The sequence below is a fragment of the Ornithorhynchus anatinus genome, chromosome X1 (genome assembly GCF_004115215.2).
Source record: "Ornithorhynchus anatinus isolate Pmale09 chromosome X1, mOrnAna1.pri.v4, whole genome shotgun sequence".
In the NCBI taxonomy this organism is placed as follows: domain Eukaryota; kingdom Metazoa; phylum Chordata; class Mammalia; order Monotremata; family Ornithorhynchidae; genus Ornithorhynchus; species Ornithorhynchus anatinus.
In genome coordinates, this window is record NC_041749.1 from 112,195,593 (window position 1) to 112,213,408 (window position 17,816).

At 47.4% G+C, this 17,816-nt stretch overlaps 1 protein-coding gene across 4 annotated transcripts in view; it reads left to right on the forward strand.

The window, feature by feature from the left end:
• SIN3B (SIN3 transcription regulator family member B) overlaps positions 1-13,041 on the forward strand; it is a 30,290-nt gene extending 17,249 nt beyond the window's left edge. For 2 of the 4 annotated variants that reach the window (XM_007670875.4, XM_001511568.5), the window contains exons 12-19: positions 480-663; positions 2,322-2,916; positions 3,809-3,978; positions 5,170-5,343; positions 5,932-6,024; positions 8,546-8,640; positions 9,049-9,253; positions 9,458-13,041. In XM_007670875.4, coding sequence (XP_007669065.1) covers positions 480-663; positions 2,322-2,916; positions 3,809-3,978; positions 5,170-5,343; positions 5,932-6,024; positions 8,546-8,640; positions 9,049-9,253; positions 9,458-9,688 — 1,747 coding nt within the window. In that variant the 3' untranslated portion in view covers positions 9,689-13,041. The remainder of the gene's footprint in view (positions 1-479; positions 664-2,321; positions 2,917-3,808; positions 3,979-5,169; positions 5,344-5,931; positions 6,025-8,545; positions 8,641-9,048; positions 9,254-9,457) is intronic. The other 2 variants (XM_007670876.4, XM_007670877.4) reach the window with 2 other exon arrangements.
• Positions 13,042-17,816: the final 4,775 nt, after the last annotated feature.

Here is a 17,816-nt window from a genome sequence, read left to right on the forward strand (position 1 = left end):
ACCAAGCACTCTTCTAAGCATGGCTATAGTCCAGCTGTCTTGCATCCGTTGCCGTTCCATTATTTACATGCATTCAGTTATTGGCTGTGATTACCCTATATGTAAATATGTTTGCTTTTCCCCATTACGAGTTTAAGCTCCCTGTGGGCAGAGTAAGTGTCGTGCATTGCACCCGGAGGACACTCAACAAATTCCACTGCAACAGAGTATCAAGTGAACTGAAAAACTTTTACTTCAGAGAACTCATTCCCATAGCTTGTCGACTGGAAACGGGCCTAGTGCAGATATAAACAATGCTATCGTAAGAAGGGTTCTGATGGCAGTAATTTTAAACAGCACTACCAAATTCTAATTTATCTACAAGTTCGGAGCTAAAATTTGAAAAAGGGGCCTGTTTTTTGAGGTCACAAGAATGTAGGGGTAAGTAGCCTCTCCTGTCTCTCTGAGTTCAATTACAATCTTTGACGTCTACCTTGCAGGCTGAAGGCAAAGGAGGAGGAGTGGAGGGAGGCCCAGCAGGGCTTCAATAAGATCTGGCGGGAGCAGTATGAGAAGGCATACTTAAAGTCCCTTGACCATCAAGCTGTCAACTTTAAACAAAATGATACCAAAGCCCTACGATCTAAGAGCTTGCTGAATGAAATTGAGAGCGTGTACGATGAGGTGAGGCCTTCCTTGGTACCCGGGACAGGGGGAGATGAAATGTCTTCATCTGAACCCACTACAATCCTTAAGTTAGTCCCCATTTGCCCCAGTCCTTTTTCATTTTTTAGTGTTTAAACTTTCACCTTATGGATCGGGTTGTGTTCCTGGACTGTACTTCTGAATGAAAGTAAAATAGTAGTGGCGTATTATTGCTCTCTAAAAACATTTATAGAAAAAGGTTCAGGAGTAGATCCCAGGAGACCTTTTGAAAGGCAGACGTCTTTGCTGTATTAATCTCATTGGTGATCTCTGGATAGGACATCTCCAGGAAGAAAGGAGTTCTAAAGAGAGTTTTTGTGGCCAGACTAATTGGTCACAGGAAAGAGGGATGCCGTTCTACTATGTAGGACAGCACATAATCTCATTTCCAGGGGGACTGGGTTTCCTTTTTAAAGTAGTCATGAGCTGTGAGTTTCATAATCAGTTTGGAGTTTAAATACTATTGTAGTTGACCCTGATCTACTTCATTAAATATAAAATTTACTTTATAACACTGAGTCTTTGAGGTAGGCAGTCACACAGTTAGGCGTAAGTTGATTCCCAATTGGTTTTATGGTGCTGCTGGCACATCCACTTACTCTCTGATGCAAATTATTTTTTAAAATTTATACTTGGGACAGTTTCTACCTAGTTTTTATACCACGGATTTCCTCTTGGCCATTAAGTAGCATCACTGGAATCTGTTTTACTCTGGCATGGTCCTTCGAAGATGAAGCTGTAATCTCTTCGGGGACCTATCGTAACTCTTAGATTCCTACTGTCCTCTGTTAAACTGAGCAATTTGTGCTGTCCCTGAGAGGAGAGGCTTCCACCCACTTCGTCTCCCCGCTGGCCCTCTTCCCAAAAAGAGAAACTAAGAACCTGAGTTTGTATGTGTTAGTCCCGGCTCTTCCTCCACTTTAACCCAGTCATCCAGCCTCTGTGTTCATTGCTTCATCTGTTAAATTCCTGGGGTGAGATTGGGTTCTTGGCCAGTACACTAAATGGGTACACTTATCACTTTTTTTTTAAAAATGGTAAATATTAAGTGCTTACTTTGGTGCCAGGCGCTTTATTAAGCACTAGGGTAGATACAAGCTAATCAGGTTGGGCCCAGCAGCGTGGCTTAGCGGAAAGAGCATGGACTTGGGAGTCAGAGGTCGTGGGTTCTAATCCCAGCTCCGCCACTTGTCAGCTGTGTGACTTTGGGCAAGGTACTTAATTTCTCTGTGCCTCAGTTACCTCATCTGTAAAATGGGGATTAAGACCATGAGAGATGATGATGGTATTTGCTAAGTGCTTACTCTGTGCCAAGCACTCTTCTAAGTGCCGGGGGAGATACAAGGTAATCAGGTTGTCCCATATGGGGCTCACAGTCTTAATCCCCATTTTACAGATGAGGTAACTGAGATACAGGGAAGCGAAGCGACTTGCCTAAGGTCACCCAGTCCACAAGTGGCTGAGCCAGGATTAGAATCCAGGTCCTCTGACTCCCAGGCTCATGCCCTCTCCCCTAGGCCACGCCACATCAACCGAATCCACTTCCAACAATTGAGTTGATGTGGAAAACTACTTAACTTGTTTCCTTGATTTGAGATTTCAGTTTCCTCATTTCTTCATCTCTGACTCGGTTGCAGCACCAGGAGCAGCATTCAGAGGGCCGAAATGGCCCCAACAACGAACCCCATCTCATTTTCGTTTACGAAGACAAGCATATTCTGGAGGATGCAGCATCTCTGATCAGCTACTATGTGAAAAGGCAACCCACAATCCAGAAAGAAGATCAGGGCACGATCCAGCAAATAGTCCATCACTTTGTACCGAACCTATTCTTTTCTCAGCTCTCTGAACTTGGCATCTCAGAGGAGTCGACAGACGAAGACCGAGAAAATGGTCAGGGGCAGAATCTGGGTACTCCGGATGTCCGGAAAAAATCTGCGCCGCTACCCCAGAGCAGCCCCCGAGAGGAGAAAGCGGGTTTCTGCGATGCCGTGGCTAGTGAGCCACAAAAAACCCTGGACGACGTGTATAGCCTTTTTTTCGCCAATAATAATTGGTATTTCTTTCTGCGCCTTCACCAGACTCTGTGTTCGAGACTCTTAAAAATCTACCGTCAAGCTCAGAAGCAACTTTTAGAATATAGAACTGAAAAAGAGAGAGAGAAACTCCTCTGTGAAGGAAGAAAAGAGAAATCCAACGATCCTGCTATGGAGTTGAGACTAAAGCAGCCAAGTAAGCACATCTGGAAGTTTGCAAAAACCACAACATTCCTGCCTCCCTACTGGGGGCCTAAAGATAAATCCCTGGGGAACGCGCTAGCGAACTGGTGTTTGTGAAGCAGGGCTCAATAAGTAATGTTACTTGAGTAGCCCCGGGGTAATTCAGATCAGGTGTAGTCTGGGTTTATGGTAGGCTAATGGAAGAATATATGCCGAGGTATCGAGGCTTGGTTCGGTGAACGGATGGGCGGAAGTGACCTGTAGCCAAAGTGCCAGCCCAGAGCCCTGTTACCGAGCCCTAACGTGAGTCCTGGGTTAAAGTTTAGAGTGTTTCAAATGAGTGTTTTGATCTCTCTTCCCTCCAAGAAACCAGATTAGCTTGAGTAGCGGTTATGTGGAAGTTTGTCTCCCTCTCTTGTTCTTTTGATGAAACCTGTGTTCTCCTTCTGTCTCGTAAGGAGCCTGAGCTAGTTCTGTAATAGGTACCGCATGTGCATTTGAGGTCAGAGATGTTATGAGGAACCATTTGGGTTCTCATCGCCGCACTTTTTGGTGGCAGTTCGCTTAGGACGGGCCCTGGAAATGGTGCGAATATTCAGTTCTGCCGGTGAGCATTTTCCTCTGGCCCAAAATCATTCCTAGGTGTAAAATCGCTTGACCTATTCAAATTAATTCCTTGTAATCTGCTGAGGGGCTTTTATCGATCAATCCAATCAGTGGTATTTATTGAGCACTTACTATGTGCAGAGCACGGTACTAAGCACTTGGGAGAGTAAATGACACAGCAGAATCAGCAGACACGTTCCCTGCCCGTTTTGATGCTCGCTTGCATTACTGAGGTTTTTCTAGGGTTGCGGGGCTGTGCGTCTCTCTGAAGGAAGTGAACCTTCTTTATCTCTACTCAGGCGAAGTGGAACTCGAAGAATATTACCCAGCCTTTTTAGATATGGTGAGGAGTTTACTTGAGGGGAATATTGACCCCACTCAGTACGAGGACACTCTGAGGGAGATGTTCACCATTCACGCCTACATCGGCTTTACCATGGACAAGCTGGTGCAGAACATTGTGCGACAGGTAAGCCTTTAACGGCCCTTCTCAGATGGGGGTCCTCTAATCTACCCTAAAGGTTTTGCTGTCCGTCTTTTCCCTGTGTGGGTCATCAACGCGGGCATTTGTTGTAGCAGTAGTTGTAGTGATATTTATTGAGCACCCCCTGGGTGCCAGTCACTTGCCAGGCACTCTGGGAAAGTACAACAGAGGCACAAGATAGATGTTTCCTGCTCACGAGGAGCCTTTGCACTCGATCCGGGAAGACACGTAAAGATATTTACAAACGGTGGAAGCAGAATCGCTCATGGAATGGTCATATGAGCACAAGTGCAGAGAAGGGGTCTAAATTAATACGTAGAGTGCTCGAGGTGGTGGTTGGGTCGACAGGTCTTAGGGTGTGGTGGTAGTTATTCTAACGGTGAGAGGCCCAGCCTTGAATTATTATTATTATCATAAATTATTAGATGCCCCATGAAGGCAGCTCAGTCCCTCTGACTTTGTAAGAGGACACATTCCTGGTTGTAGTAGGTTCACTCGATTACTTCCTGTCAGGACTGAGACCAAGGCTGCTCTGGGAATAAAACAGGAGGTGGGTAGGGTGGAGTGACAACTCTGTCTTGCTCAGTGAATTCACCATCGATCAATCAATCAATCAGGAGTCTTGAGCATTGTGAATCAATGTGTCATGATCAAAGAAGCCAGTGGCATCTAATGGATAGGGCCCTGGACTGGGGGGGCGGGGGGAGTCCTTGGGTTAATTTCCTGGGTTCATCACTGACTTACTGGGAGACTTTTTCTCCAGTTTCCTCTATTTCAAGTTCTGTAGAACAGGAGTATAGTCACATGCCTGCCTCCTTCCTCCCTCCCTCCTTCCCTCCCTCCCTCTCTCTCAGAGAGGCAATGAAGATAATTCAATGAAAAAAAAAATTATTGCTGTCCTAAGCCCTAGGCTCTCCTCTTAGAGAGGTACTGTGTATATAGTATTCATTCATTCAGTCGTATGTATTGAATGCCTTACTGTGTGCAGAGCACTGTACTAAGCACTTGGAAACTACAATTCGGCAACAAATAGAGACAATCCTTACCCAACAACGGGCACATAGTCTCACAGTCCAGAAGGGGGGAGACAGACAGCAAAGCAAAACAAATAGACAGGCATCAGTAGCACAGTAGTAGGTAGTAGGATCATTTACTCTATCACCATTATTTTACCAGCTTCACCATCTAGTAAGTGATGACATCTGCTTGAAGGTAGTCGAACTCTACTTAAATGAGAAAAAGCGTGGAGCTGCTGGAGGGAACTTATCCTCTCGATGTGTTCGAGCAGCGAAGGAGACGAGCTACCAGTGGAAAGCAGAGCGCTGCATGGCAGATGAGAACTGCTTTAAGGTGATTCCAGGGGGATGCAGGGAGCAGGCAGAGGTGTAACGAGATGTGTTTTGCTCCCAGGGCAGGGCACCTGGCTTTGGCTCCCTGCTCCCTCACCCCCTTCCCTCAGTGTCCTTAACCAGGGGAGACCACCTTATAACCGACTCCCCCAGGACACCATCTTCTCCGGGCTGCAGCCCTTCTGACACCTGGCTGGCCGCTTTGAGAGATCCTGGGCGGCCCCTCGAATGCCCTCCTGGGGCCTCTCTAGGAGGCCGGAGTGCAATTCAGTGTCTTTTCCTGCCCCTCTGCACCCGCTATCAGTCCGGGCCCGGAGCGGCTGCCCCGTTGGCACCGCCCCGGCTCGGCCCCCAGGCCCTCCTCTGGGGGAAGTAGAGGGTGAAGTGGGGAACGCAGAGAGGCTTGAGGGAGCGACTGTTTGCACTTTCTCCCAATCGTATCACTTTCTGTGGTGCCGGGACCCCAGTCCAGGTCCCCGACAAGTGCCACCAATCTTTATGGAAAAAGCTGCCTTTAAATGTGAGTCCTGATATGACCTACTCCATTAGGCCCTAGGAAGTAAGCCAGGTTTATATTGCATTATTCTAGGTAATGTTTCTTCAGAGGAAAGGGCAGGTGATAATGACCATTGAGTTACTGGATACAGAAGAAGCCCAGACTGAAGACCCTATGGAAGTTCAGGTAAATGCAAAGGCTTTAAAGAATTAGCCCCAGCCAGGTGAGGGCCATTAGACTCATGTATGCTTTTAACAACAAACAAATTGAATTGTGGATGGATGTTGGCTTTCCATTTTTTTGATTTATTTATTTATCTTTTATTTATCACGCACGATCCTCAGTGCTATTGTAAGGTACATTTTCGGTCACTTCTCAACTTCCTCTTAGGCCCTGCCTCCTGCCACGGAGGGGTTTTTCATTTTTCTCTCTGTCCGAGAAATCCTGGGCCATCTCCATCTGGCCCCTAGGGTGAAAACTGAGGATCCAGAGAGTTCTCAAGTCCCACGGTCAGTGAGACAAGAGGACAGGTCTCCTCCAGTTCTAGCTGCCGGTGACATTCAGGTCATGCGGTCTCAAAAATAGGGTACCCAAAAGGGCAGCTTCCGGGCCCTCTAAATCCGGCCACTAGGTATCAAGAGTATCCTCTTGGATATTTATAGTCACTGTCATCATCTTCATCGTCATGACCGGCATTCAATGAACACCTACCGTGTGCCGACCACCGCTCTAGAGCGGTTGAGAACATAAAATAGAGGCTAGACATGGTCCCTGTCCCTGAGCCTGCAAACCAATAGGAGACCAGCAGGCCCAAATTGCCAAATGTGCAGTACGTCAAAGAATAGGAGAATAGACGAAAGATACAGGGGGGAAAAACCCCACACCCACAAAAGAAAGCTCTTAAAAAATATACAAACAAATGCGAGTGCTTAAGGTGGCTAATAATGGGGGTGGTTGTCGGGCAAGACCTTTTGAGGGAGGAGAGAGAAGGAGGTGTGGCAGAGCTGAGGTGGGAAGGAGTTCAGTACAGGAGGCAAGGTGGTTGGCTTGAACCATGGATTAGGAGAGTCCCAAGGCAGGTTCAGCTAGAAGGTGATCTTGGGAAGAGCGATGGGTGGGAACTCAGGTTGTGTAGTGTGAGAAGAGACTGGATAGGTAAGGGGGAATGCAGCTGGTGGATAGCCTTGCCACCAGTGGCTAGGAGGATTTTTTTTTTTTTGGATCTGAGAAGAAATGTCTAGCCATTGGAAGTTTTGAGGTGGGGAATGAGGTTTTAAGATAATCGTGCAGCTGTATGTAGGAGAGCTTGAAGGAGGGAAGAGGCTGGAGGGAAGAGGCTAGAGGCCGGGAGACCAATTAAGAGGCCGTTACAGTAACCCAGGTGATGAGGGCTGGAACCGGGGTAGCGATAGTAAAGGTCGAGAGGAAAGGGGAAGGTTAGCCATCAACTGAATGTGGGAGGTAAATGACAAGAAGAGTCTTAGGTGTCACTGAGGTTGCGGGTTCCTGGGATAGGGAGGATGGTGGTGTGGTCAACAGGGATGCAAAAGTTAGGAAAAGGAGAATGAATGGTATTTACTGAGTGCCTACTGTGTACAGAGTGGTGTACAAAGAGTTCTAGAGGAGCAACAGAAGACACATCCCTACCCACAAGGAATTTGCAATCTAGCTTAGGAAATGGACATAAAATAATTATCGAATAGGAGGAAGTGCTCAAACGGTATAGTTTGTAAAATGATATGTACCACAGCAATGAGTATGAAAGTGCTGGGCTGGTGGTAGGGAAGATGTGGCCTGGGGAGAAGAAATATTTAATCAGGGAAAAGCCTCCTGAAAGGTGTGGGAGGAGGGCGACGGGGGCAATTTCAGAAGGGTTTTGAAGTTGGGGAAAGATGTAGTCTAGCAGATTAAAAGGGAGAATGTGTTGTAGGTAGGAGGAAAGGCATGAGCCAGATGCTGAGGAATAATCAAGAATGAGGCACAGTCAGGTGAGCTTGGGTGGAATGGAGCGTGTGGGCTGGGACAGTGCATAAGATGGAGAATACTGATGGACTGCCTTAAAGCCACTGGCTAGGATTTTCTGGTTTATGCCAAGGTGGATGGGTAACCGACCGTTGGAGGTTTCTGAGGAGACGTTTTAGAACAATGATCCGGGCAGCAGAGCGAAGCGCGGGTCAGAGAGACGGGAGAGGCTGATACAACAGTGAGGCCGGGATATGACGTGCACCTGGACCGGGGAAGTGGCCGTTTAGATGGAGACGAAAGGGTGGATCCGGGAAATATTTGGAGGGAAAGAGCGTCAGGATTGGGCAGTAGATCGGGCGTGAGACTTGAAAGGAGAGAGCCAAGGTTGCCGACTTTGGGGAAGTTAAGTGGCAGAGAGGATTTAGGAGGGAAAATGAGTTCATTGCTTTTGACATAATGAACTTGAGATGCCGGTGGGACATTCACTTTGAGATGTCTTGGAGGCAAGGGGTAATGCAGTTGCGGGGAGAGGTTGGGACTAGGGAGGTAGATTTAGGAGTCATCCACATAGAGGTGGTGGCTGAACCCATCTGAACAGATGAGTTCCCTGAGAGAGAGTGAGTATAAAGCGGGAAGAGTTGGCTGCTTATTTCAGGGAAAATACGGTGCTGTTTAGCTTGAATATCCACTTCACATGACTGAGGGGCAAATGAAACATGGACCTGTTTCTCTCTTGGTATAGCACTTGGCCAGTTACATGGAACAGTATGTGGGTGTGGAAGGAGCCCCAAACAACCAGAATGATGGATTCCTACTGAAACCTGTTTTTCTGCAAAGGTGAGGATTGTCACTCCTAGGCAAGTTCCTGACTAGGTGGGGTGGGGGGGAGAAGGGAGGTGCTTGTGCGTGGATTTTTATAAAATTTACACAGTTTTTGGAACTTCAATTTTATTCTCCGAGTTTCCTATACAGCTTATCCATTTTGAAAGTCTTGATGTGGAAAAGGTAGAAATGACTGGAAAGGTGACAGGGTTGGGAAGAGGAGGGCTAGCGATTTGTTTTGAATTCGGTCACCAGCTGATTTGATAGAGAGCGATAGTGAGGAAGCAGTCTCCGGGAGATTCTGTTTGGCTAGGAATCTCACGGTCCTCTTGTCGGTTACTGTCCCTGTTTGCTGGGTGATGCCCGATAGAATTCCTGAGGCTCTCTTTCTCCCTCCAAAATGATGCCACTTCTCCTTTCCAGAAACCTTAAGAAATTTCGCAAGTGGCAATGTAAGCAAGTGAGAGCTCTTCGGAACGAAGTGAAGAGTTCCTGGAAGAGGTTGATTGGGGTGGAGAGTGCTTGCAACGTGGACTGCCGATTCAAACTCAACACCCACAAAATGATGTTCATCATGAACTCCGAGGACTACATGTACCGACGTGGCACCCTGGGCCGAGCAAAGCAGGTGCTCCTTTTCCCCCTTTCCTCCGGTGACCCCGGCGTCTTTGGAGATCCCCGGCTCCGTCGTCCACCAGCCTCGGGGGAGCCCCAGAGCCGGTCCGGTTTTTCTCACTTGTCTGAGTACCGAGGTTAGGGCCGCGATCTGGCCCCTCCTCGGGAGCGTTTTCATTTGTATTTATTTATGTATTGTTTGGGGGGGTCCATTTAGGTGCAGCCTGTGGTCTTGCTGAAACACCACCAGCAATTTGAGGAGTGGCACAGCAGATGGCTCGAAGAGAACGTGACCATGGAGGCAGCAGAGCTAGTTCAAGACTGGCTGATGGGTGAAGAGGATGAGGATATGGTGCCGTGTAAGACAACCTGTGAGACGGTGAATGTACACGGCATCCCCGTGAACCGTTACCGGGTGCAGTATAGCCGTCGACCGGCCTCGCCCTGAGCGGTTCCATGTGGGGACAGTTAACGGCGGAGAGAGCTTTGCTTTCTAACCCCCTACTAGAATGATTTAAAAAAAAAGATAAAAGTGGTGGGAATGCAACATGTGTATTAATGGAATTTATCATAATGGCATTTTACTTACTATAGGTTAGTATGTATTTTTCATATGGTACCTAATTGTCTCCCTACAGTATGATCCGTACGAGATATTGTATGAGGTGAATGGGCTGGATGGTCTCAGAGCCCTGGGTCCCCACGGTTTCCGCTCTATCCAGAACCATCCTGAGCGGGCTTCCCGAGGCCTGGGAGGCTAAGGGGCCCTTGAAAAGCAAAGGCTGGCTCCTGGACCTCCCCCTCCCCGCCTCTGAAAGCCACGCTCTTCAGAGCAGGACTGAGGAAAGAGTTCAAGGCTTCGGAGCTGCCATCGGCAACTGCTTTGAACTAGCCCCTTGGTCCTCTTCTGTGCCAAATCCGCAAGTCTTCTCCAGGGGAGATCTGTCTTGGCGGCCTCTAGCCCTCGTGGGGGGTGAAGAGGCTGCATTGTCTCATTGCATTAATGATCTGACTAATGCATTTACTGTTGCTGCTTCTGTTTGGAAATGCCAAATCCCCGGGAGGTCAGGGTGGAGGAAAGGCCCAAGGGGTTAGTGAGTTGCCCTTGAGAAAGACGAACAACCCAAGTATTCGAGTTGTTCTCCGCCGGAATAGGCAGCTCTCAAGGTCGGGCGAAGGGACAGGGCAGAATCACCAGTCCATCCGCCGCCACCTAGGATGGGCCTTCATTCAGCTGATGCGGTCGATTTTATTGGGCACCTCCTGGGTGCTGAGGCAGAGGACAGGGATGAACCATTGTTCAGACCCGTTCCCTGGCCCACTGGGGACTCCCGCTCCCCACAGAATGGTGGGGGACAGTTTGACGGCAGAGACCCAAATAGAGATTGAAACGTGATAACGGCAAACTAACCAAAACAGAGAGGACAACTCCGAAAAAAATAAACGGGACAGTGATGATGGAGTTTCCTGTCAGGACGAACAAATGAGCCTCATTCCTGAGATAGAGCAAGAAGGACCTGACTAGGGTGCTAGTGGTTTGCCCATCTGCCGTGTTTTCCCTGGGACACCAAGTGCAATGAGCAATTAGGCGGGCAGGGGCACGGCACGTTGAGTGCCCCCCAAGGCTTTTTTATGTGCAGCACCCATTTACCGCCGAAAGAGATCACGGCGCAGCTCCCAGAGCGCCGTAACTCAGCAGGCAGGTTCCTTGGTAGCTGTCCACGGCAGCCGGCCGATTTTTCCGGGTTCCTGCTGGGGCCCGCCCAGCTCACGGGCCACCCCTCTGTGGTTCTTCCAGTGGAGAGGCTTCACCGCCAGTGGCCCAGCGCCAACGGGCATTCCCCGGCTCGCGGAGCCCAGAACTGCAGCACATCGCCCAGAGCGACTGGACCTTACGGCTAAAGGGATAGTTCTCGGGCTCTTCACCCCACACTCTGGCAGGCTGACCCACGTCTAACAGTCATAATCTGCGGAACATTCTAAATGTTTGTATGGTGGACTGCTGCTGTCCATCAGCGTTAATTTCCAGTGGCTTATGCGTGTGGCAGATGTTTTGGTCCGAAGGGATTCCTCAACCGGGAACCTAGAGTCTGAATAAATGAATATAGCTGGTTTGGGGTTTTTTTTTTTTTTTTGTTTTTGTTTTTGTTTTGCTTTGCTTACGGGTGCTCACATTGTCTGCTTTTTAAAAACCGCATCTTGCCAGCACTTAGTCCTTGCAGGCACTCAGCCACTTTGAGAGAAATTCTTTTCAGTTAAACTGAGATAGTACTATTTTATAAAAGTAGCAATTGCAGATAAAGCCCTTGAAGCAAAGTAAGTGCACCATCTCGTTGCCTCTTCCCGACAGGCGGAACCGAAGGCAGTTCCTTTCCCTAATGGTTGTCCACTTGGCAGGAGGGGTTCCCCCCGTGGGTCCGACGGGGAGCATTAAAGAATAGCGGCCCTGCTGGGGGGTCCCCGGAAGCCGTTGCAGCTGTCCCTTCCAACTCCGAAACACTGAACCCCATACTTAACGTTAAGGTTGACTTGAGCCTCGGAAGGACAGGGAAGTGGGAGTGAATAGTGTCGTGACCTCGCTCCACAGAGGGCCTCTGAACTGCCACCCATGGAACCTAACAAGATGCTCTGAGGAGACACCATCTCTTGCTTTTTCCGTGTTTATGAGACGTGGCAGATTCAGAATGGAATTGTGTACTTAGGCCCCTATATATGACTATATTTTGTGGTTTAATTTTAAGCTTGTGACTTCTGCAAAAGTCAAGGACGGTAGCTCCCTGGAAGACTTGTGATTCCCCACCCCCACCCCCCCTCTGGTTTTTGTTGTTTTTCATACTGTACACTGTTTGGTTCCACAGTTGTTTCGGTTGACAGCACTCATGAGAAGACGCGACCGTTTGACCATCTTTGACGGAAGAGAAATGGGTTATTTTGGTTCGGAAATCCTTTTTCTCCCAAAGTAACACGGGAGTGATGAGGCGGAGGGTGACCCTCGCAGTGGCCTCGAGGCAGGAAGATTGACCAGGTTTTGTTTGTTAGGTGATGGGAAACTTTCTCAAGTCGCTGGCTTGGTTAGACCATAGACGCAGAGGATGGATTTGGGTGCCGGTCGTGGGTCTGACCAATACAATAGGCAGTATTTCCTCCAATCAGCTTCTACCAATGCACCTCAGTCATCTTCAGCTCTCTGCTACTCTTGCAGCAGAGACAACCAATTGTGCCAAACTTTGCTATGGTTTTATGATAGATAGATGTTTGTTATAGAATTAGATGGCAAAATGTGGCTTAAGATGCATTTGATCCCGAAACCTCCTCCCCTTCCCCTCCCGTCACCCCCCCCAAACCCTCTGGTGAGTGAAACAAATGCATCCTGCACACTGCCCGATCTCCCCGTTTTGTTTTTTTTTTGAAACGTATTTCAGGTATTTTTAAGCATCCTTATTTTATAAGCAAGTTAATTTATAATCTGAATAGGATAGAGACACTCCGACTGAAGAGAGGTTTTCAACCACTTATAGAGACCAGCTTTAGTGTAGCACCCCCTGTCCAGTCATAGAAAATCATGGCAAATGGAAACAAGTGGGATGGTGAATGGGTTGAAAGCAGTGTGCTGACTTCCCTGAAACTTCAGTCTCGAACACCCTGTGTCTTCTAGCATGTTTTTAAGGAAAGTCTGTTCTTCCATTTTTGAAGGATCTTTGCTTCGGGGCTTGTAATTCCTTTGCCAGCTATTTTGAATGTAGTTTCCTTTTATATTTATTTGCACATTGAAGTAAAATAAAATATTGATGAAAAGGTGGACGAGTCATCTGTTCCCATCTCTTTCTTTGGATAAGGGAATTTAGCTGCAGGGAAAGGTTTCGCAGAGGGGCAGCCGTGGAAGCGGCATCGGCTGAGGGAGGGAGGGAGTCTCCCTTTGGGGTTGACAGAAGAACAAGCCTCGGCCCGGACGCTTCAGGATCGGGAAACCGCCAAGGAAGTGGTCTGTGGCGCTACTGGCATTCTTCGCTCCTAATGGTCGACATGTTCCTGCTTGCAACGAGCTCGAGGGCAAGGATCATGTCTACCGTCCGTCATACCCTCCCAAGCGCTTAGTATGGATCACTGCACAGAATAAGTGCTCAATAAATACTACTGAGTGAGTGGTTGAACCTAGGTCTCCTGATTTCCATGGCTTTTTTTATAATGGTAATCTTTTAAGCACGTTGGTAGGCAGGAATGTTGCAGCTTACATAGGGCATGTGTGATCTTCAACCTTGTTAGTTACAGAGCTGGTACTTCCCCTTACCTCATCATGATAATTATGCCCTCCTACTTATACTGTGAACTCTATATGGGACAGGGACTGTGTCTGCCCTTCTATCTACCCCAGGGCTTAGAACAGTGCTAGACACGACACACGGGACAAATCCCGTAAGAGAAATAATTGTATTTAAGCATTTACTATGTGCCAAGCAGTGTATTAAGCACTGGAGTAGACAGAGGATACTCAGGTCAGACACGGTCACTCAGTCTAGGTAGGATGGAAGTAAGATTTAATCCCCATTTTATGAATAAGGGAACCGAGGCATGGGGAAGTTAAGTGACTTGCCCAAGGTCACACAACAGGTCGAGTGGCAGAGTTGGGATTAGAACCCAGCTCTTCCGACTCCTAGGGCTGTGCTCTTTCATTCATTCAGTTGTATTTATTGAGCACTTACTATGTGCAAAGCACTTGGGAGAGTACAGTATAAGAATGAGCGGACACATGCCTGCTCACAACGAGCTCGAGGGCAAGGATCACATCTACTGTCCATCATACTATCCCAAACATTTAGTATGCTGTACTGCCCAGAATAAGTACTCAATACTATAGGGTGATTGATTGAACCTAGGTCACCTGATTCCTGAGGCTTTTTTTTTAATGGCATCTTTTAAGCGCTTACTATATGCCAGACATTGTACTAAGTGCTGGGCTAGATATAAGATAGGTTGGACACCATCCATGTCCCACATAGGTCTCACAGTCTTAATCTTCATTTTGCAGATGAGGTAACTGAGGCCCAGAGAAGTGACATGACTTGCCCAAGATCACCGGGCTTGGGAGTCAGAGGTCATGGGTTCTTATCCCAGCTCTGCCGCTTATCAGCTGTGTGACTTTGGGCAAGTCACTTAATTGCTCTGTGCCTCTGTTACCTCATCTGTAAAATGGGGATTAAGACTGAGAGTCCCACGTGGGACAACCTGATCACCTTGTATCTCCCCCAGTGCTTAGAACAGTGCTTGGCACATAGTAAACTCTTAACAAACACCATCATTATTATTATTATCATGGCTACTGAGGAAGCATAGTCTGGCCAATGACTATGTTCCAGCCCTGAACTGCAGACACCACAGCCTAGTGGGTGGTTAGAACATGGGACTGGGAGGTAGCAGGACCTGGGTTCTAACCCTGGACTGGCCACTTGTCTGCTGGGTGACCTTGGGCAAGTCAGTGCACTTCGCTGGGCTCAGTTACCTCATCTGCAAAATGAGGATTAAGACTGTGAGCCCCATGTAGGACACAGACTGTGTCCAACCTGATTATCTTGTTTCTACCCCAGTGCTTAGTACAATGCCTGGCATGTAGTAAGCACTTGAAAAATACCATTAAAAAAAAAAGTTTAGAAGGAGCCTAAAACTAGAGCTGCCACAGTACGGTTCCTCCGAACTCAAAGAGAGGAACAGATATATTTCTAGCATCACGAACAACCTTTACAGAGCCTGGTACTAGGTTCTTGAGGGACACAAAGAAGTAGAAGATTTGATCCTGACCTCAGGGAGCTTGCAATCAAATGAGATTTAGGCTGACTGGTGGTTTCTTTCATAATAATAATAATAATAATTGTGGTATTTGTTAAGCACTTACTATGTGCCAGGCACTGTTCTAAGCGCTGGGGTAGATACAATCAAATCGGGTTGGACACAGTCCCTGTCCCACGTGGGGCTCACTGTCTCAATCCCCATTTTACAGATGAGGTAACTCAGGTATGGAGAAGTAAAGTGACTTGCCCAAGGTCACACAGCAGACACGTGGTGGAGTCGGAATTAGAAACCATGGCCTTCTGACTCCCAGGCCCGTGTGCTATCTACTATACCAGGCTGCTTCTCATAGAGCCACCACCACAAATATGGTGAAGAATTACTTTCTGAAAACATAAATGATCTTGTACTGGATTTTACCTGGTGGTGCTTGAGGCATTTTCCTCCTCCGGTGTCTCGATTCCCGAGGGATGCATACACCTTCCCCGAGGATTTGTCATCTAACCAACATTTGTGTACTTAGCGCCCCATTATTTGTAAACTTGAAAATGTTTTCTAACATATTAAGATGGGCAGCCACCACAGACCTCGATTCACAATGCATTCTGCTGATGATAGTGTTCGCAGCGGCCAGCAGTTAGAGAAAGTGGCTGGAGAAGGTCAGTCTTTCCAGTTGTCATTTTTAATCATTATTATTAGTATTATTAATATCATTATTGTATTTGCTAAACATTTACTAGCTGTCAAGCACTGTTCCAAGCACTGGGATAGAGCCAAGTTAATCAGGTTGGACACAATCCCTGTCTCACATGGGGCCCACAGCCTAAGTAGGAAGGAATTCAGGTATTTAATCTCCATTTTACAGTTGAAGAAACTGAGGCACAGAGAAGTGAAGTGACTTGCCTGTGATCACACAGCAGGCAACTGGCAGAGTCAGCATTAGAACCCAGGTCCCCTGCCTCTCAGGCCCTTGGTCTTTCCACTAGGCCGGGCTGCTTCTCATTTAGAGTCAATTAAAATGCCATCTCTTCTTGAGGGAGGGCCTGGTGAATAAATAGGCTAGCTCAATGTGCAGTGTGCAGGCAGCCATTTTTATTTTATGGTATGGTATTTGTTTAGCACTTACTATGTTCCAGGCACTGTACTACGCGCTGGGGAAGATACGAGATAAGTTGGACACAGTCCATGTCCCACATGGGGCTTATGGTTTTAATCCCTATTTTACAGATGAGGTAACTGAGGCCCGGAGAAGTTAAGTGACTTGCCCACAAGGCAGAGCAGGGATTAGAATCCAGGTCCCAGGCCCGGGCTCTATCAGCTAGAGCCCTCTGCCACTTGTCAGCTGTGTTCTGCCACTTGTCAGCTGTGTGACTGTGGGCAAGTCACTTAACTTCTCTGTGCCTCAGTTCCCTCATCTGTAAAATGGGGATTAAGACTGTGAGCCCCACGGGACAACCTGATTCCCCTGTGTCTACCCCAGCGCTTAGAACAGTGCTCTGCACATAGTAAGCACTTAACAAATACCAACATTATTAGCTAGGCCACGCTGGCATTCCCCAGATAATTTGAAACACTATGTATCAGTTTGGCACAGAGAAAAATTACTTTAAATTCTGGGTCTGTGATTTGTGATTCAGACTTGCCCTGTCTACTTTCCTTAGGCCTGGTGGGATCCTTCTTACTGTGATTTCTGTTTTTAAACTTATCTTGTTCAACTAGCCAAGAGCTAAAGGTAGAGGTTAGTGGGAAGGAGGACAAATAAAAGAGCAAGCACAACAGGCCATGAGATGGCAGGATTGCCCCAAAGAAGAGCAGCTGAGCCGAGTTATCTCATTCCTGTTGCAAAGCAGGGAAGAGTGACTGCACTCTCAGGCAGGTTATTATAATACAATGGCTCATAAAAATAGCTCTTGAGAAGAATCACTTACTAATAACATTGGAATTGTGTTCACCACAAGCTTGGATAATAAAAAAGTACTAATGGTTATTTTTACCAATGAAGCTGCAGTAATAATGTGACACAGATCACAGCAGAGAGTTTCCTTTACATCATCCCCTGAACTACAGTTGCCATAACAAAGTGCAACTATTTTTTTTTTTTTAGTTTGTCTTGCTCACAAGGAAACAAGCTGTTTTTTGTTTTTTTTTTCTAAAATGAAGCAGACGGATAAATTGCCTGGAATAACTTGACAAATACCCATATTCCCCCTCAAAAGACAGAAGTGGGTGATTGTCCCCTCCAAGAAAACTGGGGAAGGCATTATGGCTAACATTCCCCACCAGGGATCGGGGAGCTTCTGTGGGAATCTCAGCTGTGGGGAGGGCAGTATGGCATAGTGGATAGAACACGGGCCTGGGAATCAGAAGATCGTGGGTTCTAATCCCGGCTCCGCCACTTGTCTGCTGTGTGACCTTGGGCAAGTCAATAATAATAATAATAATTATGGTATTCATTAAGCACTTACTATGTGCAGAGCACTGTTCTAAGCACTGGGGTAGATACAGGGTAATCAGATTGTCCCACGTGGGGCTCACAATTTTTAATCCCCATTTTTACAAATGAGGTAATTTAGGCACAGAGAAGTTAAGTGACTTGCCCAAGGTCACACAGCAGACAAGTGGCAGAATCAGGATTAGAACCCATGACCTCTGACTCCCAAGCCCGTGATCTTTTCACTAAGCTACGCTGCTTCTCTATAACTTCTCTGTGCCTCAGTTACCTCATCTGTAAAACGGGGGTTAAGAACTCCGAGCCCCATGTGGGACAACCTGATTACCTTGTATCTACCCCAGCA